Source organism: Barbatula barbatula, assembly GCF_947034865.1.
Source record: "Barbatula barbatula genome assembly, chromosome: 1".
Lineage (NCBI taxonomy): Eukaryota > Metazoa > Chordata > Actinopteri > Cypriniformes > Nemacheilidae > Barbatula > Barbatula barbatula.
The window spans coordinates 10525707-10548126 of record NC_136766.1 but is presented as its reverse complement, the minus strand read 5'-3'; the positions used below and the strand labels follow the sequence as shown (position 1 = coordinate 10548126).

The 22420-nt window shown below is 38.1% G+C and overlaps 3 protein-coding genes across 9 annotated transcripts in view; all 3 read right to left on the bottom strand.

Annotated features, from left to right (window-relative positions):
* ppip5k1a (diphosphoinositol pentakisphosphate kinase 1a) overlaps positions 1 to 5369 on the bottom strand; it is a 28566-nt gene extending 23197 nt beyond the window's left edge. For 4 of the 5 annotated variants that reach the window (XR_013786624.1, XM_079455814.1, XM_079455815.1 and 1 more), the window contains exons 1-9: positions 5290 to 5353; positions 3396 to 3876; positions 2816 to 3011; positions 2257 to 2347; positions 2063 to 2148; positions 1492 to 1646; positions 612 to 713; positions 302 to 463; positions 30 to 151 (exon numbers count right to left, since the gene is read on the bottom strand). Coding sequence is in view for 4 of the 5 variants with exons in the window: in XM_079455814.1 (XP_079311940.1) it covers positions 30 to 151; positions 302 to 463; positions 612 to 713; positions 1492 to 1646; positions 2063 to 2148; positions 2257 to 2347; positions 2816 to 3011; positions 3396 to 3545 (1064 nt within the window). In the remaining variant the exon portion in view is untranslated. Of the gene's footprint in view, positions 1 to 29; positions 152 to 301; positions 464 to 611; positions 714 to 1491; positions 1647 to 2062; positions 2149 to 2256; positions 2348 to 2815; positions 3012 to 3395; positions 3877 to 5289 lie in introns of all 5 variants that reach the window. The other variant, XM_079455816.1, reaches the window with a different exon arrangement.
* Positions 5370 to 6525: 1156 nt separating this feature from the next.
* Positions 6526 to 10174, bottom strand: mtfmt (mitochondrial methionyl-tRNA formyltransferase). Of its 2 annotated transcripts, none has more exons than XM_079470378.1 (9): positions 9538 to 10174; positions 9135 to 9335; positions 8872 to 8994; positions 8685 to 8787; positions 8376 to 8451; positions 8201 to 8292; positions 8048 to 8126; positions 7889 to 7965; positions 6526 to 7438 (listed from the first exon to the last, which is right to left on the bottom strand). In XM_079470378.1, exons 1-9 carry the CDS (start codon positions 9768 to 9770, stop codon positions 7238 to 7240), a joined length of 1185 nt encoding a protein of 394 aa, XP_079326504.1. In that variant the 5' UTR covers positions 9771 to 10174; the 3' UTR covers positions 6526 to 7237. The 2 variants fall into 2 exon arrangements, with proteins under 2 accessions (XP_079326504.1, XP_079326505.1); XM_079470379.1 differs by having other exon boundaries at positions 6968 to 7438; positions 9873 to 10040.
* Positions 10175 to 10286: 112 nt separating this feature from the next.
* Positions 10287 to 20989, bottom strand: znf280d (zinc finger protein 280D). 2 transcript variants are annotated; one of them, XM_079459010.1, is made up of 19 exons: positions 20915 to 20987; positions 20126 to 20153; positions 19868 to 20027; positions 19537 to 19745; positions 19214 to 19316; positions 18857 to 19105; positions 17817 to 17870; positions 17638 to 17717; positions 17266 to 17501; positions 14631 to 14788; positions 14298 to 14398; positions 14078 to 14224; positions 13298 to 13432; positions 12991 to 13205; positions 12767 to 12907; positions 12622 to 12684; positions 12411 to 12529; positions 12285 to 12312; positions 10287 to 11262 (listed from the first exon to the last, which is right to left on the bottom strand). In XM_079459010.1, exons 2-19 carry the CDS (start codon positions 20129 to 20131, stop codon positions 10818 to 10820), a joined length of 2649 nt encoding a protein of 882 aa, XP_079315136.1. In that variant the 5' UTR covers positions 20132 to 20153; positions 20915 to 20987; the 3' UTR covers positions 10287 to 10817. The 2 variants fall into 2 exon arrangements, with proteins under 2 accessions (XP_079315136.1, XP_079315137.1); XM_079459011.1 differs by lacking the exon at positions 20126 to 20153 and having other exon boundaries at positions 20915 to 20989.
* Between the last annotated feature and the right edge of the window lie 1431 nt (positions 20990 to 22420).

The following is a 22420-nucleotide window of genomic DNA, read 5'->3' as shown; positions in this document are numbered from 1 at the left end:
AACCTTATCTGATTATAATCACTCCTTACCCTAGAATCTTTGCACAGTCGTCATAGTATTTCATTGAATTCTTCACAAAGCTAAAGCCGTTGACATCACAGACATATGAATGACCGTTTGCTCGGAGGAGGTCGAATCCACACACTGTTTGCTACAAACAAGTTTTCACAATAAAATTAACATGAACAGTTTTAACTGTCCAAACAGTATGACAGTTAATGCCTAAAGCCCAAGAAATACATAAAGCATAAACATTAACATTTTGTAATTCTAGAAACAAGATCCAAGAAGTTTGTCTGACCTTGAATGCCAGACACACTTTACGGGCCACAAGTTTCTCCATAGCAGTGAGCATGACCGGGTAGCGAATTTCTTTGCCTTCACTGTCTCGCTCAACTTTGCCGTCGAGAGCAGGAGACTTACGAGCCTCTGCGTGAGCATAATCTGGCCCTACTGTGTACACCTATACCAAAACCAAGAAAAGAAAAATTAAAAAGGCTATTTCTATGCCAGCCTATGAAAAGTTGCCAATTTGTGAATAAAAAAAATGCAAATGTAGAGAAAGTATTCTCAATAAAAGAAGACCATATACAGAATAGGGAAATCAGTACCTTTACATCCGTGCCATCAGTTGGCATGAATTCTTCATAAATGTAGGAGCCAGTTTTCCTCACACTGCTTTCTGGAGAGTAAACACTACTTCTGCTCCCAATCTGAAACAGTGAAGCATTCACATGTAAATAATGTTTACTGTTTTGTAGGAAACTGTTACCGTTTAAAGGGACAGTTTACCCAATAATGAAAATTCCGTCATCATTTACTCATAACTAAGACTCACCATTAGATTGTTCCAAACCTGTATTCTGAAGAACACAAAGGAAAGTATTTGGAAGAATGTCAGTAACCTAACAGATCTCTTCCCCTATTGACTGCCATAGTAGGGAAAATAAATACTATTGAAATCTATGTGAAATTAGATCTGTTTGGTTTCTGACATGCTACCAAATATCTTCCTCAATCTGAGGGTGAGTAAAGGATGACAGCATTTAAAATTTTGGGTTAACTATAGCTTTAACTATTGTATATAGCTTACTAAAAATTAAACATACATATTAATAAACAGCAGTAGTTACCAAACAAAATAAAAAAGAGAATATAAACCCTGAAGGGACTTCTTGGAACACAAAAACAATGATGAAGCCATTTTAAACATCTAGTGTAAAATTGCTGCCGTTTTGAACACACATGAGCCACTGTTTTGCCTCTGAGAAATGTAGTTAAGCTAGTAGCATATCTAATTATAGTTACTCCCCAACACTGATTGTAGGATAAACTCCGCAATTATGTCTTTATCTTTAAAAACAGCTGACAGACGCAGCCAGAACAAAAAGTCAGCATGCTCTTCTCTGCTTCACAGCATCAAAGTCTCTATTTTGATATGCCTGTATGGGTTAAAGCTTTATGTGTGGGATAATATGCAAAAACAAAGACCTTTCTGAAGAGGCGTTGGCTGCCTCCTCCAGCTGAAGTTGGGTAGTAGATGTACACATTATGGTCCTCTGCAGAAACTGGCTTCTCCACAAAGGGTTTGAGAAAGACTTCGCCATTAACTTCAACTTGATCTTCTGCCTCAACCAAATTGCATTCTGTGGCACAACACAGAAACAATATCAGAACAGATGAACGCTACAACAGATTCCTTGTTTAAGATATGACTGGATTTATATTTGGGAAAATATAACATTTTGATTGTCACTGGGGTAGTGAAGAGGAAATTTATTTAGCTATTCGGGCTAAGAGGACTGTCAGTTGCCAGGATCATAATGCCACAGCCAACGGATGCTGAACGTTCACATCAAAGGACTTAGTGCGCTTTTTGCATGTTTGACACTAAAACACTTAACTTTGCTCTACATAAAGGGGAAATTTCCTCTAAAATAAATCAGACCAAAGACAAAGAACAACACTTGGCTATAATAAAACATTTGACAAGAGGACAAATGCCTGAATACATTAAAAAAAAAAATATTCTAACAATCTTTCCCATCAAGCTCTTACTGACCTTCAGGTTTGTCAGGGTCACGATTTAACACAGCATAGCGTGGCAGATCTATTCCCTCCTCTTGCAGAATACGATACACCTCCCTCCTACAAATAATCATACGGGATGCTAAAATGTGTGTGTACATACAAGTGGAAATATGCAAAACTGTGGTTTGGCTTGTGAAGAATATGGTGTGTTCCTCAATGGTGTACCTGTCCTGTATGTAATACTGCATATTAAGGTCATTGATGAGCAGCGGGTTACGGAGTTTTGCATAACTCACTGCCTTATCCAGGGGGAAACCTAATTCAAGAGAAAGCATTGCTGTTGATAGTAAGGAGTAATAATAATACAGAAATTAATGTTCAAGTACAAAGCACACAACCAAAAAAGTGTAGACAGCCTATTGCATATATTTTTGTTTTGAACTAGTCAGGTCATGCAGGAACATGCATCTAGAGGAGCAACTTCTATCAAAGATGATCATTATGAAGCAAGTTCAAACAAAATTGAACACTGACCTCTACATGACTGTAGAACACAAAAGAAGATATTTTGAAGAATGCTGGTAACCTTTTGTGTTCCACAGAAGAAAGACTCATATAAAGGTTGCATACGACATGAATAATGACAATCTTCATGGCTGGGTGAACTATCCTTGCAAAGCTGATTTATGATTTATTTAACTCCTTTTATGGTTGGGATTTCAGTGAAGAAACCTGAACCAAGACCAGCACAAAATGGCAAGCTCACACAGAGCACAAGGCATACCTTTCGAGTGAAAAGAGATCAGGCAGTCACAGAGTGGCCACTTTTCCACCGGATCATGGAGTATGATGTCCTCAGGAAAGATGACCACGGTGATGTACTCAAACTTACACAGACGCTCCAAGATCTGAGTCATGGGTTTGGACTTTGATTTCTTCATCATACAGCAGATCCCCACCACGATCTGACGCTCTGGAGGCTGGACAGAAACAGTAGGGGTTTAAGAGAGACATGCTAAACATACTAAACTCTGAAGAGTGAGGGCAGAAAGACTGAGCTGCAAAACTAATTTTCTAAAACTACATGGCTATGAAGTGTTATTGTTTTTCTACAGTTGCATCTACTGGACACTTTTAAAATAGTACACTGACTTGGGCCTGGCAAAGGGCACATCTAGGGTTCACAGAGGCCATAAAGAGAGCACCATTTGGAAACCTTAAACGACACACTTAGGCCATATCAAGTGTGGCATGTGGGACAGTACCGATACCAAAGGTGCTGTTCTAGGACTACAAAATCTCCAGGCACATTAACCACTTCCTGCGACATCCTACCATCAGAAACATCAGCACTATATTCATACCGAGTCATCCTCCAGGTCATCTTCGTACAGCTCCATGTCTGTCCTCATGCTGGCGTAGTCGTCCAGGCCTTCGCTCTCATCCTCCGCGCAGCCCACGAAGAATCTGGGAGCGCCGCACTGGCTCTCGCCGGGGCTGCTGGGCTCTGACATTACAGTCCGCAGCGGCAGCAACCCTCTGCTTCCTGCCGCCCCATCTCACACTAAAACGCAGAGCTGGAGGGGCACACGGCCAGACCAGCTCCGTACCCAGCCTACAGGAACGGCAGTGGGCTCAACGGCGGAGAGTGCGTGTGTCAGTTAGTTGGAAAGGTGGTTGAATGAGGATCGGCCAGGTGTAGCTGAATGGTTATTTGTATGTATGAATACTGCTGTACTGGTTACACAGACTCATTTTTTTGCAAGTTGTTTATTTTCAGAATAATTCAGAAGAAACTCTCTCCAGATCACAGAATGACCAAAACGAGGAAATGAAGCATCTTTCCTATGAGAAAAAATACTTGATCAATGAGTGATCCAGAGGACACATAAATAGTATTGTATTGATATCTATGATAGAACTGGTGTTTATTGTGTTGATTTCTGGCCAACACAGTCCTAGTAAACAAACAGAATTAAACAGCTAATTCTCATTATTATACTCTCACGCTCGTGTTACACCTCAAGCCCTAACGTCAGCACATTTTTCAGACTGGCCATAGAGATGTTCTCTATTGTGCCATGGCAACCAACTTCCAAGATGAGGCAATCAACACCCACTTCCACTAAATTTTTAATATAGACAACCATCTGAACATATTTTAAACTTGTGTAAGGAAAAAGTCTCTAAGCCATGCCCCAACAATAACCCAACACCAACAAGCACCAATTGATTGTCATTGTGCTTGAAAGATGTATGCCTCTTGCTCTCTTTACTAAACTGTAAAAAGTATGTTCTATTTACACAGTAAATGTAATAAAGTTAGCAGCAAGAGTTAACAAATATGCAGAGGTCTAAGCCTGAAAAAGTAAAACGAGACTGAACGCTGAATTCAGATCACACCGTACATAAGCTATAAAAGCATTGCTAAATGATATACAGTAATTGGGAACAGATCAAATAAGTAACAAATGATCTTCTTTCTTCCCAAGCTTTAGAATAAACAAACCTTGTTTTGTTTTAAATTATTTTTATCTGACAGTATGAAACCACTCTGCTCTTGGCACACTTGGGTAAAGCTAGCTCCATACTTAACGCGATTATCCTTCAGGTACACAACGTATTACGCTCACTGGAATTAAGCATTAGAAGCTCAAAATCTCCTACTTACACCTGTTCAATTGGTCATAGAATACTTATAAAAAACCATTCATAGAAGCCCTGCACGCTGTATTTATATTTATAAGCTGTGTATTCTTATCAAACGAATGCTATATAAAACTTGCACAAATATCCCTCTGTGTCTACAAAAATTCTCATTACAAATACGAGCAAAGCACAGAGATGATACAGCTTGAATAGTAGTTAAAATCGATCAAACATACGTACGTATCAATTTACTAGGTAACGGTCTCAAAGCACTAACGCGAACATCCCACGAGTAAACAAGCAAATCCGCTCACATTAACGTTACATTTCAACGTGTACATCTAATCCAAAGAGCCACAAAGAAAAGGAGAAAAGAAATGATCCCACTTGAGATTTATAAACCTGCAAGAAATCAAGTGGGAATTGCGGGCTTGTAAGTTAGCAACACGGCTATTCGTTAGCGCAATGTAAACCCCTACTGCAGCTGTTATAACCGCAGAATGACAACCACGGCTAGTTGAACGCAGTTTCAAAAATGTTACAGCTTTTGAGTTGTATGCAGTAATACAGAGCTAAACGGCTTTCATTCTGGTGACTAACGTTACTTACTAAGTGAAATGGGCCGAGGAGTTGACGGTTTCACAGCTGTCCTAGGATTTGACATGTTGTTAATGAAACCGAACTTGACTTCGGACGAAGAAAATAAACAAAGGGTTTAGCCAATCAGGGGCGCGAGTTTAGGAAGGACAGCCTAACGGTGCAAAGCATGAAAAAGGCGGGACATATTTGACAGCATCAGCTAAACGCCGTAAATGTTTATGATGCGGCATTTTCAAGAACAGTTGTGTTAAAAACTATTCATAACCTAGGTAAATATGACCAAAGACTGCTGTGAAAATAAACCTGCATCATTAAGCCTTTTCGCTAAAATCTAACCTTTCGCTAGAGAATAATAATTTTAAAAAGAAATAAATGTTTTTCTCTAATACTCTAATTATAATAAATAAATGTTTTTGTATAATTCTCTAATAGCCTACTTTTTGCAACAAACTTTTTGCCAAGATAACAGCTATGAGTCTTCACCCATAATGCCTAGTGAGTTTGGAGAACATCTGACATGACAGAATCACTCCAGGCTCTTCAGAGATTTCCAGCTCCATATTGGTGCTTCTCCCCTTCTTTTGGTGTATTAGAGAAAAAAATTGAGATTCCCCCCATTTAAAATTATTATTCTCTAGCGATTTTTTATTTGTTTTAAATAAAAGATCATGAAGGGAACCTTATCTGACAGCTACATCCATAGTTGTCAGAATAAGTTCTCCTGCTTTAATTGAACATTTTGTAAAATTAGCCTGTAACTCTGAAAACCTACTTCTTGTGCATTTGAAAGTCAGCAGTGTAAATGTGAAACAAGTGTGAATTTTCTATCTCATGGAACACAGGGTAACGGTATCTGACAGCAGAATTCCCATATGTCAGATACTGTTCCCCCTGCTATAGCTGGTAAAAGTTTCGCCTTGATGAGCTGCAGAATCAAAGGTTTGTCGAGTGGGCCAGTGTAGGGTTAGTGCTTTTTGTTTGTGAGGGGCAGATCATTGGTGTGAGGACTACGTTTATTTAATTCTAACTGAACACAGAGGAACCTTATCTGACAGCTACATTCTTTTGTCAGGATATGTTCTCCTGCTTTGATGAAAAAGAAAAAAACCTTATTGTGGCAGTGAAGGTCAGCAGAGTAAATGTGAGACAATTATGAACGTTCAAAGAATTAAGCGTTGATTGATGATGGCAGTAACAGTACAATTAATGAACTATTCAATTCTCATCGTAGTTTAGTTTAGTTTTCATCACAATTTGTTAAAATGCATCAAATGAATAAACCAAAGCAAAATATAAAGCTTTTTATGAAGAGTGTTTTAGACCACGGAAAGTTCTCTGCAAGTCATTCAAGTTACGGCCAGAAATCCTTATTATTCAAATAAACACACAGCAACATGAAGGTCTTTACACTATTTTACAATTACGTCTATTCTTATATCTTTATTTTAGAAACCATAATTTGTCTGAGCCGCTGTTGTTTTTCTTTGATACCAGTTATTCTAATTATTATATTGCTGCAGCTGTTCTGACAGTTCTGCTGGCCTTTCATGCTAGTTAGGTTTAGGGTTTGGGTTAGTCTTACATTTTTTATGGGAAAATCCAAAATATATTTATCTCGATTAAACTATTAACATTTATATTAGAGAATATAGGTAATTTCTAAAAACGAATCACAATAGTAAAAACTATAGTATCAAAAATCTATATTAGATGATTTTAGTGTTAACATTGTGTCTCAGATTTACTTCTTCACTATAAAATTAAGTAATAAATCAAGGAAACAAATTTTATTGTATTCACATTCATTTACCAAACGACTTTACAAATGTGCAGAGTTTGGCAAATATATAGTCCATTACTAAATACAACGTTGTCTTAAAACAGACAAAAATGTTTTAATAGGAAGCAGCTGTTCAATATTGAATTGATAATTTCATGATTGAACTAATGCTAGGCTTCACAATAAAGTCTTATTCTGCAGCAGCATGCCATTGTCCTGTCCTCCTGGCAAATGAGTTCTTTCTTTATAACTTTGAAAGAGACAGGTGTCTAGGGATGGAGATTTCTTCAGCACACTCTGGTGGAGATATCCATTAAAGAAATCGGCTGCTGACAGTTTTCTCTTGAACGTCACTGATCTGAATCCAACCCAGCCATCCTAATAAAGAAATTTAATGGAAAAGGAGATAACAATGCATTTGTTGTATTGAGCCATTTGAATATAGCACCCTGTATCACTTTAACACAAAATAAATAGATTGAACTATTTTAAACCATTAATCTCATCTAATGCAGTGTAAGACAATATCTTAGTTACACCCACATACATAAATATAGTACAGTGTCATATATCCTGAAACTCTATGCATGTGTCTCCATGGGTGCAATATAATTGGCACTTTCCAATTCATTCTATAAATGATTTACAGAGTTTCAACACCGAGACATATTAAAACAATAGGCGGTGTGAGACCTTGCATGTAAAGGTAATGTTAGGCTCAAAATAATACTGTTCATAATCCTAACAATAATAGCCATAGTTCAACTGTGAAAAGTAAAAAAAGAAATGCTCAATAAGTTCAATGCTCAAACACAGGAATGGGCATACCTTGCAGCGAACAAGTAAAGCATTCGATTCTTTCTGATAAAGGACAGACCCTGGCACTGCAGTTAAGTATGGTGCAGCTGCAAAGAAAAATGCAAAAAAGCTTATTTTAGTCTTTTCAGTAGGAAAACATTGAATCACCTAGTAAGTCATTTCTGTTACCTGGGAACATCACATTGCATTTGCCAATTAAGTCCAGAAGTTTAATAGGATTGCCCATCCACATGGTTTTCAACGGAAACTGATTGAGAAAAAATTATTAAAACAACATTATGGATATTAATATGCTGTTAAAATAACAAAAAAATAACTTACCCGAGATCCGATTGCTCGAAACAGCCGATCAATATGGTCACAACTGTAGTCCTCCCATATTATCCAGGCCATTCTGGGACTAATTTTGGGGGCTGGTCACAATTATAATATTTGGTTATTGAGATGGTTGGTTTATGAAGATCAAATGTTTAAGCATCATCCTTCTCACACTTACCAAAGGTTGCACCCTCTTTAGATTGCTCTTTTTGGTTTGCTATCCTTTCTGGAAGATGTCCTAAGGTGTCCATTAACTAATGATTAAAACATGACAAAAGAAATAAAAAAAGAATCACATGAACTATACCTTACAATGAATGTAAACTGTTAATGGAACAATACTATAAAGGAATAATGGAACTGTTTGAAATACATCAAACATCAGACTACTGTCTAATCTTAATGACAAAAAAAATCAGTAGCCGATATACACTTGTTGACATATAAATCTAAAACTACAGATCTCAAAGGGGTGAGTGAAAGTTACCAGTCTGGCACCCACAACCGCCAAAGTAGCTCCCAGTTCATCTGCGGTACAGTTCTTTGGAACCTCACGCAGCTCTTGATGGAGAATGGGGCCCACATCAAATCTGACATAAAACAAAAGCCACCAGACCATTTTTATCTAACATTTGTATAAGTACTGCTACAGTATACAGTTATGTTAATTCTACCTCTTGGGTCTTATCTGCATAACAGTTACTCCAGTCACACTATCACCGTGTAGAATTGTATGGAAGATGGGTGCAGGCCCACGCCACCGTGGCAGCAGACTAGGGTGCACATTCAGGATCCCACTGAAGTAAATACAAACAAATCATTGGCTACTATGGCCAGAGGTCCCACTCTTAAAAATTTCAACACCAGACAAAACCCGTTAATTTGTTGCATATAACCCCTGTAGAAACAATGTATTTTCTGAATCATCATTGCTTACTATGCCATTTTGTTGATGACGTTCTCCTTAATCAAACAGCCAAAGGACACCACAACGCCAACATCAAACCCTGGACTTAAATCCACATGTGGCCACTGGTGAAGTGGAAGTCTGTGCTGCTCTGCATACTTTCTGACTGGAGCATCTCTGGTCAACGTCACAACATCAATGGAATCTATGATTCCAGCTTTTGTGTCATCCCTACAGGAAAACAAAAACAATAACATTAATAATAAAACACTTACAAATAGTGATTTATACCCCAATTGTCAACTTTACAATATTTCTACCTGATAAGCTATTCTAGATCTTGGCATAAATAGACGGGTGCACATTAGTTATACAAACACAATCATAGTGAGCCATGGCCCTCGGTTGATGTCTGTAACTGTTATTTCATTACCGGGATGCACGAAGTCGTTTTAATGACTCTACTGCAAAATCATCACTTCCAAAGAACAATATTCTCCAGGGTGGTTTAGAAGCAGACTGTAGGTGAGTTGCAAAACGTCTCCCGTGACTGGCATGACATTGACCCAAACATGACGCCCCAGGTCGTGTGATGCAGTATCCACGAAGTCTTTGTGATAGTAAACGTCCATGATTTATAACATTTAAAGAGCTTAGATTCCGCATCCTCTTGAGTTAGAGCCACCAACGATCTTTAACAGTTGACAATGAACACAAACATTGCTTCTATAAAAAAGCAGTAGACATTTCTTTCAAGCCAGTCCTTACATAATCCGCAATAACATGTCCACATCCTTTTCGCTAAATTAACCAGTTGTCGCAAAATAGCATATCATTTTAGCAAGGTGACAGACGGGTGTTATAAATCCACAAACAGCCGCGTGTGTGCGCCGCCATGTTGAGAGTGACGTCATTTGACGCGTTTTTTCTTTAGGTGACATTAATGTAATTGACTACTTATTTGTAAGGTTTAAATGAGTAAAACTGTATGTAAGGTAAATGAAATTAACACGTACGAATTGAGTTTATATTTATATTACTGCCCAGTGATAAAAAAGCATATCACCACAAGAGGGTGCTCTTCACCTAAAAACGTCAAATTGGTCGGAGAAAGTTCGAGATAACGCTATTTCTGATAATACTATCGTTCTTTTGAAAGCACAGAACGTTCGACTCCAATAAAAGCGTTACAAAAGTTTATTACTGAATAAGACAAACAGTCTAAAAGACTCTACATTGCTTTCACTCTCAAGTAATGGAAGAAATGATCCCCTATCCAGGGTCCTAGCCTGATGAAGTACGTAAACATTCAAACATGATCACTAAAATAAAGCCGTGAGGCATTTTACTGTTTAAGAGTACAGTATACTGCTGAACTCGGTCTTTGTCCTATGAAAACCAAATCCAAATCCAGATCATTACTGTGAGGCAAAAAGATTTAAAACAATCATATGTTTAAGAACATTCGCAACCACTGCCCTTGCAACACCGTTTCAGACTAGACGCTGCATCTTAACATTTACATACGTACAGTTACATTAGACTCATACAGTAAAGACTATTTACACAAACATAATGCGTTCATCTCATTTTGGATCCAAAGGGAAAGTTCAATGTATATTTTATAAAAGATGGAAAGAGAGGAAGCAGAAGAGTTTCTCGTGGCAAGAGCCGTCCTATGCTTCCAGAAATCCTCATTTCTGTTTGTACTGGCTAACAACCATCTGTCTCCATTTGTGAGTTCTCAGTGGTGTTGTCCTCAAGGACTTTAGATGGAGTGAGGGATTCCAGTTGTGAGTCCGTGTTCACAGACACCGTTTCCTCAGCAGTACACAAAAAGTCAGAGGGAGTTACCCCACCTTCATCAGCGAGGGAACGCACGGGGCTGACAGGAGCCTCAGAGGGTGAGCGAGGGGGAAGGCTCTTGGGTGATTTCTCTTCTGACACATTGGGTGTGGTCTCCGCTGTCTCGTCATTCAACTTATCCGAGTCCTTTTGGTCGGTTTCAAAAACCTGTGACCAATCATCTGTAGTCATGTTGTCCATGTTTGATATAGATTGTACATCAGTGATTTGAATAAGCTCCGTCTCATCCTCCATTATCTCAGAATCTGTCTTCACAGTATGGAGTTGGTCGGAGTCTTCAGTCTCCAATGATCTGAATTATGGGTCAAAAAAGAGCAAAATTAAGAGAAATTAAATTGAGAGCGAAAAACAATGAATGCAACATTGCTATACACAACATTACTATAAGCATTTTAGGTTAAATGTGTGGAAAATATCACAAAACAAGAGAAGGCCTCATTACACACAAAAGAAACAAATTAAGAAAATTAAGCCTATTTCTGTGAACATTCTTTTTCTGGACTTAACTGACATGAAATAAACTTTTATTTGTGTAAATCCCACTGGTCTTATGTTCAATTTTCATTAAAGTATTTCATAAATTGAAAGCAACATTATTAGTATCAAAGTACTAGTTCAAAAAAATACTGCAATTATATAAATGCTTAACAGTTTATTTATTTTGACCACATAACAGTAATGGTACAGGGGAAAAAAACTTCTGAAAAAGGCAGAACAAACAGTAAGTAGTACAAATATTTATATATTTCCCCCTCACAGCAACTCATAAGAACCCCTCTCTGTGGTCCACTCCACATTAATACGAATTTGTTCTTCAGTCTTAATTAATGCCAAAACTCATGTTTTAATTTAAGCAAGGTCTCTCAAATACCACTTAATATGCATCCCAATTACACTAAAGAAAAATAGACATCATTTTTTAGAATAAATGATATTTCTAAATAATTCATGAGCCAGGGCATCTCTACTCACACCCCTATTTCATCAGAAACGGTAATTTGTCTCAATCAGGCAAGCCACACTTCCCAGTCTATTTTTACTTCCCCTCTTTTCAAAGCCCTAACCCCTACATTTAACAAAAATACAAATACGCATATGGTGTCATTGCACACCAATAGATCATGTGCTATGCAACGAGAGCAAAGAAAAGCTGTACCAGAACTTCTTCATAGAGACCCATATCAAGCTTAATCACTACAAAAAACTCATGCATAGAAACAAAAGACAGAATATTTTTATTTCACCTTCACAATCAATGGTGTATTAGAGCGTACTAAATGATGCATATATTGATACAAACAAAGGATTTCTTACCTCTTGATTTCTGCTCCTCCATTGGCAACTTTAAAAAGTCAGAAATAAAAACATTATAAAAGACAATTTAAAACACAACAAAGAACGCTGATATTTCTGTAGTTCCTTCATGTCCAAACATCATACCTGCCTCCATGATGACCTGGCAGGTGTGGTTTGGCCTGTTGAGCAAATGTTCAGTCATCTGGTCAGCACCAGAGGCGTCTGCCAAAAAATCACACTTGAGACATACCAGCGTGAGATTCCTTGAACAGAGGAAAGAAATAAGTTTTTCACTTAAAGCGAACTCTGTGTTAAACCGTGCACACTGACATAAATACATCTGAACTTAACTTACCGTATACCATGAGGAGGCATCCTTGCTTTACCAAATCTTGTTTTTGAAGAACTGCTGTGAAATCTGCACATAAACATATACAGTGTATAAATGATCTAGCCACTTTAATTAGTTTCTATGAGTACATCCGTGTTTTCTTATTTACCTGATCATGTGCTGTCCAAATGCATTCTGGCAACTTGTTCTGTACTTGCATATGGTGCACCTCAGTGTTAAAGGGTAATGAATGAAAGGATTCACAACCGCAGTGAGACACTCGGCACACGTATATTTTCCACCTGGAAGTCTGTGTAAAATAACATTTTGATAATGTACTTCTGAAGAAAATGAGTTGAGGCTGAACAAATTGAGACTAATAAGCACGCTCACTTTAAACGTTTAAGCTCATTATTGTGAAGGGTTCGGTTTGACATCAATTGGTTTGTAGTTTGTTTTGTTTTTCCACCATTCAAGGTGGATTTGGCTGTCTTTGTTGTTGTTCTGCTGGAAGGTTTGGTTGTTTCGGGACTTGTGGGTACGATGTAAGCTTTGCTTGAAATGTCGGAAAACATAGGCGTACCAGTAAGTGAGGCCCGAATCGTCACCTAAAAAGATAAAATAACAATAATTGGAAAAATTGAAAATATAGTTTAATCGCAAATCATATTTTGTTTTAATGGTTTTGTTTCAAACATACCTTGGTTCCTGGAGGCAGCCCTTCTAGTTTCCTTGGCTTCTTATGAGTTCGATGGAAGTGTGTTTTGTGTTCCACTTTTTCCTTATACGTGAGAAAATTTAATCTGCACTTCCCACACCTTTGAATGCCTTTTTTCTTCAAAACACAACCAGAAACATAGTACATAAATAAAAGTCACATTTAACTATAACTTATTCATGTTTTTAATATAAACTACTATACTACTACTATTGTTTTCAATTACAAGTCAGATCTGAAGTCTTTTTTTCATCCTCCTGCCTGACTTGTGGTTGGTCTGGTTTGCTGTTGCCAGGGAAAAGCCCTTAAGGAATAACCGAGGAAAGCGAAGAGAGTAGGCCGCCACTGTCAGATTGTTATAAATTGCACCAAGGTGTTCGGCAGACAACCAAATCAATCCAACCTTGGAGTGAGAGCCAATGTGCTGACTTTATATCAGCGAAGTCTCAAACACCAAATCCATAGACAAGGATACAGATGAAGCCTTGTCCAAAAGCATGTCAAAAAGACCTAACATACAGTCTTGGGTTCATAAGAGTATTCCTTTAGCTCAACTGGTAGAGCAAGAGGCTTGCAGCTCTGAGGTCATAGGTTCAATTCCCCGGGCACACATAAATTGATAAAATGCATGCCTTGAGTCCACTTTAACTGGCTTTAGATAAAAGCATCTGCTAAACGCATAAATATAAAATTGTAGAATAGAAATAAAGAAGATCAATTGTTTTCAAATTCCTACCATTTCCTAAAAACTGAAATACTTACTTGATGCCTCATGTAGTGTTGCATGTACATATGGCCACTGCGAAGGACTTTCAGGCAAAAGGGACAAAGCAGGTCTTTAGTGTTTTCATGAACTGTGCGGAAATGATTGTCCACATCAGAGAAGAAGGATGACCTGTAGTTACAAACCTTTAATAGATAATAAAAACGTGAGAATCAAGTACGTGAATAACAATGTCAGAGAACAATGAAAAAGCTTTACCTGACACATATAAGGCATTTCTCCAGGTTTGTGATTGTCCCTCATATGTTCCAGAAGAACTTGTTCCGTCTCAAAAGCCAATTCACATATTTTACAATTTGCTTAGGAAAGAGAATATAACACATTTAAAACTTTCTTTTAGCATGTTTTTCTTCACAAAAAGTGCTATACCAATGCTGTGTAATAAACACGTTTTATCACTGTCTTGATTCCAAAGGAAAAGATGGTCAAATGTACATGGTGCCTGTAAACAAATTGTTCTAGTGGGATGCCAGTTGGGTTGCCTATCAGCTGTAAATGTGCTGGATTCGTGGTAGGTTGTTGCTGACTTACTGGTGGACTCAAATGGACTGTGTGCACTCTCTATGTGACACTGGAGTTGAAAGGGAGTTGAATACTGCCGGTAACAATGTTGACATGTAGTGTGACTCTCCCAGCTCTCACTGTTCTGCTTCTCCAACTCCAGGTGATGCTTCATGTGATTCATGAACCTGAGCGAGAAAGATGACAGCAGGATGAGAGAGTCAGTTATCGAGACACACTCAGTGACCAATGAGCTTCTCTCACTGAAAAACAGGCAAACTATTGTTCTGCTGGATTTGAACTGGGACACAAAACCACATATGACAAAGAGTTTATTATCAATGTTAATTATGCGTGTTGTCTCTTACAATTAATAGACTTTATAAGAAAGTCCAGGACGAAAGTTAGTGTTTATAATTGCATACCTTTTTGTCACTGGTAAACGAGTAAACACATTGAAACACACACACACACAAACACTAAAGATCCAGTGTATGAAATTAAGCCCGTCTAGTGGTGAGGTTGTGAACTGCAACCAACGGCTCACTCCACCCCTCCCTTTCGAAGCACTAAGGTGGCTGACAGAGGACCAAGATGTTGTCACATTTTCAGTTCTTTGCCGAATGAGAAAACATTTACGAAACACGCTACGTAGGGCTGTCTTTCCATTTAAAGTTACCGTAGAAACAACATGGCGAAATCCTTGTAAGGGGAGTGAAGTGTGAATAGATAAAAATTGCTCATTCTAAGGTAATAAAACGCTTCATCATGTAAGGTCTTTATCAACATCTGGAGACATATATATGTGTATATATATATATATATATATATATAGGAAAAAAGTCACTCTCCTGTACCTTCTCTGGATCTGTTCCACATTGGTGGAATGATCTACCAGCTGCTACAAGATCAGCAGACTCGGTTGCCATCTTTAAAAAACAGCTAAAAACTTATCTCTTCCGTCAACACTTCGCTGATAGATTTATCCTAATTCTCTTCCCTTTCCTTCTTTAAAAAAAAAAAAAATACACTTACTAACCTCACTATTCTTAGCTTTGTATACTGTGCTAGGCTTTAATGGACTAGTTTGATGCACCTATGTATTTTGTTGCCTATGTTGTTATAATTGCTTCCAATGTTTCCTCATCTGTAAGTCGCTTTGGATAAAAGCGTCTGCTAAATGACTAAATGTAAATGTAAATATATATATATATATATAAAATTTGGATTTCTGTCAATAGATCCTACAAAAAACTACACACTGGACATTTAACTTAACTTGTTGAGTGTGACAAAAGTTTGTTAAACTGTAGCAAAAAAGCCTAAATTTAGTTGTTTCAAGACAGCTAGTGGGATGTCACCATAACAGACAGTAAGCGCGAAAAGCAATTGGGGACACCTGTAACCTGTGACATTAATGACACTGTGTGACTTAAATGACTCTCTCAACAGACACCTGCTGCCCCAAGCGAATCAGACACAAAGGACATAACAGGACAGCCGTTGACGAAGGTGTTAGAACCAAACAAGCTACTGATGTGTGAGAAAGTGAACATCAAACAGCTGTACTACATTCAAACAGGTAAACCACTGAAAAGTGGCATCTAAAAACAAACACAGAGCATCCCCAGAGCACTGTGAATCATGTCTACGTTCATGCCCTATTTTGTCAAACTCCAGCTTTGTCTATAAATTACATAGGAATCAGATGGTACAAATGAGCAGTGGCTTGAGCTATCAACTCATAAACCCACATTCTAAAATTTGGAGAGCAAAATGCCATGTAGATGCAAATTAGCTAATGTGCAATGTCCTCTGAGAATACAACATAAAACGTATGTGCAGTTTAAAGCAATTAGACAGATTTCTAACATTCGCTGTTAAAAGTCACCTTTTAACAGTTCAAGGTCTGTGTTTGTGTACTCAAGCACTTGAGCTCCCATGGGTTTTAGGGAGACAAATTAGCAAATACTCTACTTAAAGTTCACATTCTAACTGTGCATAATAGGCATTATAATGCCAGCAATTATACTTCTTTTCTTCGTTTGTTTAATGATGTGATGCTCAGGCTGCCTCCAGCCTCTCTGCCTCGTCTGCCACTGGCGCCCTGACGTGAAGCGGCCCATTTTTCAGTCAGCACGTTCTGCAACCTCAGCTCCCCTAATAGGGATTTTTATGCGGCTGAACTGTGACCCCCGCTGCCAGAACTTGGGGTGCGCAGCGAACGCTCCTCCCCATTAAAAGAAGCTTACTGAGGCTTTTCTAACGCTGTGGCTGAGTAAAGTTATTTAATCACAGGAACAGTTCTTACAGAAGCCAAACTACCCTCCATTATTCATCTGGGGCCCCTAGAGGGAGCAGGGGTCTGGTAATGTCATCCATCTGAGGGGGAATCCAGTGATGGGGTCGGAGAACGGCTGATTCTCCCTTGTCTCCAACTCATGTTCTCTCCATCTCTGAACTACCGTTGCTAATGGCTCTCATGAGCAATGTTTCCCCTAAGCTGCATGCATACCTGGCTGTATATTGCTCCTGTGCAAACCCATAAACGATCTGCTCAGAAGGTATCGAAACCAAGAACCACTTTCTTTGTACGAGATAAAACAACAGACAGGAGATTACACTTTGGAGTGTTACGCAGTGTATTTTCGATCAAAATAAATACCTGATGTTGTTCTTGAGCATTTTTAAACAGCTGTTACACTTAAAGGTGGTTGTGGGGGTCTTGACTTTTGGGATCAGAGACGAGTCCCCTTCACATCTCCCATAGTAGAAGTCTGAAACCAGCATGATAAGTTTGCCTTTGTCACATTCATTTGCTTTAACTACAATAGCTGTGTCCGGTTTGTCGGGTTTCGACGTTGAAGGGAACACAGAGTCGAACAAATGAGGGCAGCAAACCTGAAAACGATCACAGGGAGTTTGTCATAATATCTCAATGTTAAAGTTTCCTGCATACCTCTGCCTAACTGAACATGACGTTACTATGGGCAAGATAGTAGCAGAGACAAGCAGAAACACAAGGAAACATACCAACCTTTATATGATTTTTTAAAGCCTGAAGCCCAAACATATTCTGACATCTCGGACATTTCCTTTTGAAGGGAAACTCAGTGTCTGCAGTTGTCAATGACCAACAAGTGAAAAAAAAGGGTAAAGATCAGCTGATTTTGTTGTTTCTGTTAATACGGCAATACATAATTGACAAACTCTTACCTGTGTCAAGCTTTTCTCTTATTTTGTTTGTGTCATTTGTCAATGTTCCATTATCTGTGGTTAACAAAAATGAAACATCAAACAACAGTCTTTTCAAAGAAATAAACCTGTACAATAATGTCACAGAGGAACTTTCTCTTTCAGTAAAGCCAAAACTGTGAGCATGAATTTTTTCAAGCAATTAAGCAAAAAAGTTAATTTATAAACAAGCATTTTTTACATATAAATCAAAGTGTAAATCTGACGGTTTTAAAAGGATAGTTCGGACCAAAAAGAAAAAATCTGTCATCATTTACTCACCCCTTTGGCATTTCAACCGCTGTTGTCATTTTATTTCTTCCGCAGGACACAAAAGAAGATATTTTGAAGAATGCCGTTAACTGGCCCCCATTCGCTTGCATTGGTTTTGTGTCCATCCAATAGAAGTGAACGGGGGCCAGTGCTGTTTAGTTACTAACTTTAAAAAATATATATTTTGTGTTCGGCGGAAGAAAGAAAGTCATAAAGGTTTGAAATGACAAGAGGGCGAGAAAATGACAGACTTTTCATTTTTGGGTGAACTCTCTCTTTAATGCAAGGGTGGGCAAACCTGGTTCTGAGTGCTAAAGCTCTGCTGTGCCCTCCAGGACCTGTCTCCAAATGCAATCAAATACACCCGATCCAGCTAATCAAGGTCTTCAGTATTACAAAAAATTTCAAGACAGGTGTTTTGGAGCATGTTGGAGCTAAACTGTGCAGAGCTGTGGCCCTCCAGGACCAGGATTGCCCACCCCTGCTTTAATGTGCACAAATGACAAGGAAGTAAATATATCATAGTTTCACTGTATTTTAGCCATGCAGTTACAGCTCCAAAATGTGGTATATTTTAACTATTTGGGTAAAAGACAGAGACTGAAGATAAACACGGTTTCAAAAACTATGTCGTAGTGCCTCCATCTGCAAATCGGGCAAAAATCTGAGCAGAAATTGTGCAATGTATGCCAGATGATCACAGTTTTCTTTTCTGTTATTGCAGGCTAATAAATGAAAAGCATACATACCTCTGTTGTTCATAGTTTGTAGTGATGAGGTTTTCTGCTTGGCTAGACTTGCTGGAATAATACCCGGTCTGTTTTGCCAGATACGAGCGGGCCGATGGTCTGGAGTGGTGTGGGATATCTGAGAAATGACAGCAGGACCCTGTACATTGGACAAGGTCACCACATTGTCCTGGATAAGCTGCACCTGAGGCCTGTGAATGACCCCTGGCTTTGGTGCTGGATTGGCCTGTGGAACTATCTGCTGACCTGCTGCTCAAGAAATAAACATGTTATTACATAATAACCTTAAAAGTTCAAAAGTATGGTTTACATATATAAAACGGACATATCAAATAACAAAACAGCTCCATGGAGTACCTGGAACAACAGTGATAGTTGTTCCCCCTGGATACTGTGACCCCAAAGAGGTGAGGAAGGAACTGCTGTTGTTGAGATTGAGTGGTGATGCTACAATGTAACCCTGGTGAAGACAACAAGAAAACAACATTTCATGATGTTATAGTTCCTGGGCATAGCAGTCCAGCCTCAGAAAAATCCTTTCTTTGGTCCGAAGACCGAAAAGACAGTTAACTGCAACAGACATAAGCTTCTTTGTGCTGCATTACTGTGAATAGCATTTATTTACACAAAACCCTAATTCACATGAGAAATGTATAACTTTTAAAGCATATAAAGAATACCTGATTGTTAATAATGATGGGTTGCGGGGCTGTTTGAGAAGGGTTGATGGGTATGAGGACAGGGTTGCCTCCGGATGGGGCTGGACCTCTGACCATAATTGTAGGACCTGAAGCAACCCCAGACTGAGTATGTGGAGTCTTTTGTGGCAATGCCAATGATGAGGGGCTTTTAATCGTCATATTACGCTGACTCTGCTGGTTACGAGCCCCTGATTATTAAAAAAATATAGAAACACAATGATACTATAAACATCATAAGTACAAGAGGAAAAGTTGAATCAAGGAAAGTTAACTTTAAGGACAAAAACGGCTAGTAAAATAAGAGCTATACTTGGCCTTGTGTTGACTGTAGGCTTAGAGCTACAGATTTCACCAACAAATATTGGCTCATCATCATCATCATCATCATCATCAATCAGATTGATTTCTGGTATCGCCTTCTGCCATGGCTCCAACTCCTCCTCCTCACACTCCATAAACAGCTCAGACATCTAGTGGAAAGAGATGTCACCACAAGGTTTTAGTGGCTTGTATAATCATTTAAAATGAAAGTTATCTTTAAAATTTGAATTGTAGTATTTTTGCTCACCCTCATATCATTCAGAACCTGTACATGACTTGAAACACAAGAGAAGATATTTTAAGAAATGTATCAGTGGTTTTGTGTCCATACAATAGAATTCAATGTGGGCACTGTTCTTTAAAATAACATTTGTGTTCAGCAGAAGTAAATCATATGGGCTTCGAATGACATGAGGGTGAGTACATGATTCACTTTCGGGTGAACTAGCCCTTCAAGTTACCTACAAATGACAGTTTAACTAATACTGGGGCCCAAACATATATAATTTAACATAAACTAGATTCAATTATTAGGGAAAACCAATGTGCTATAAAGAATGACACAAAATCTTTAAAAATGTCGCAGTTATCTTAACTGCACACAGATGATGATATAGATCTAGACGAGTCAGTGTGAAGTTTATAAACAAACGATAGTGATATTGTGAAGCACCTCCAGCAAGCACTCTATGAGACTACAAGAGACTGGCTACTGCAGACCGGCTAACTTGCTAATGCAGACACACCACGTTATCACTGCACTCTTTAACCACTAAAAATATATATTTCAGTCAGGTGAGAAGCACATTAATTTTAAATCATCACAAACATTCATACATATAGTCTCTTTAGTTGGTATGCCATTTAAAAATCTATTAAGCGGTCGGCTTTTCTGTCTAGCTGCTAACAGGCTAAAACAAGAAGAATAGTAGGCGGATTCGAAACGAAACGAGAAAAAAACTGTCAATGCACGCTGACTTTGTTGTAACATAAAAAAGACAAACGTCGAAATACATAATGCGAAATTCGGCCTTACCTTGGATTATTTATTTACAAACACCATCAGTGTGATTCAGAAACACTCATAGCACCATGAAGCGCTAAGGCTCATGGGAAAAAAGAGAAGCTATTGTTGAGACCAAGAATCTCTGATCTCGCCCAAAATTCTAGATTTGGTACCTCTGTAAGAAGACTGTCTTAGGTTATGTTGTTATAACTTAGGTTGTTATTGATATATATATAAGTAATACGTTGATAAATAAAAAATTGGGATTCAAAATATATTAAAATAACGTTCATACAGTATACCGATGGAGCATGTACAGAGGATTTGCAGTTTATAATACACTATACATTTTAAGACAACTTTACGTTAAATCTAGCTGATAATAATTCATACAAATAACATCTAGAAACATCAACAAATGACACTAAAATAACATTAACGAAGCAGTGTTTGCTCTGGTGAGAAAAGGATTGATGAGTTTAGCTGGATTATCTTGTTTTTTTATCTATTTTATTATTTTATCCAGGTAATAAACAGGTAAATCTTGAACGTCTTAATTTATGACTGTTTGTTTTGACCAACAGGTGGCACTATGAGTTTTGTAAAGCTTTTTGTTATCCCTCGTTGTGACAATGTATCCTATAATAATAATGTCACAATTTAACCGGTCGTGTGTACCCCTTTTCATTCAAAAGGTCATAAAGGAAAGTAGTTTAGACCACTTTAGCCTATCGTGCGCTTTTCATAACTTTAGACTAATACAATTGGTAAAGTGAACATATGATAAATATAATCACGCTCTTCATAATCACGTTCATGTGCAGCCCATGTACAATTTTTCTATTTACTTGTGTTTCGATGTTCATTGACAACACAGCTATGTCGTTGTAAATACGTGTTGGCTACTGTAAGACCCATTGCTTTTGTTGAGCGCACACATTTACTCCCCGTTTGCGCCAACAGTAGCGGTGAAAAAATAGATCCCCTGCAATGTGTTGAGTTGACAGTTCCCATTCGATCCCCTCCCGAATATGTGTATTAACATTTTAATTATATAACTTTTTAATTCAAATGGTATATAAATAGTTATATAATAACTTTGTCAAACGTTATAATTGTCAAACTTCCGTGTAGTATCATTTATTTAACAAAAAGTGTATTTTATGCATTTTGATGACAAATCTTATGCAAGCATAAAACAACAATAACAAGTAAGGCAATTATGCCACTATTAACACAATTAATAGAAACATGTAAATGCCCAGGTTGCTAATATAAGGTTACGTGACGTCTATTTACGGACTCGGACGTCTATAAGGTTGACTGACTAGACTAGAGGTTATAGGAAATCGCTGCTCATAAACCTATGGTTTGGGGAAATAATCAATATTTTAAGTGTGTCCCCGCATGCATTTTAAGATGCTGCGTTTGTTTCAGTAGAACACCTAATGTAACTTTGTACCCGGCGTCTTCCTTTGGCGTTTTTATTTTCAAATGCCTCCAAATCCCAATCCAACGACATTTGTGCGGCTGAAT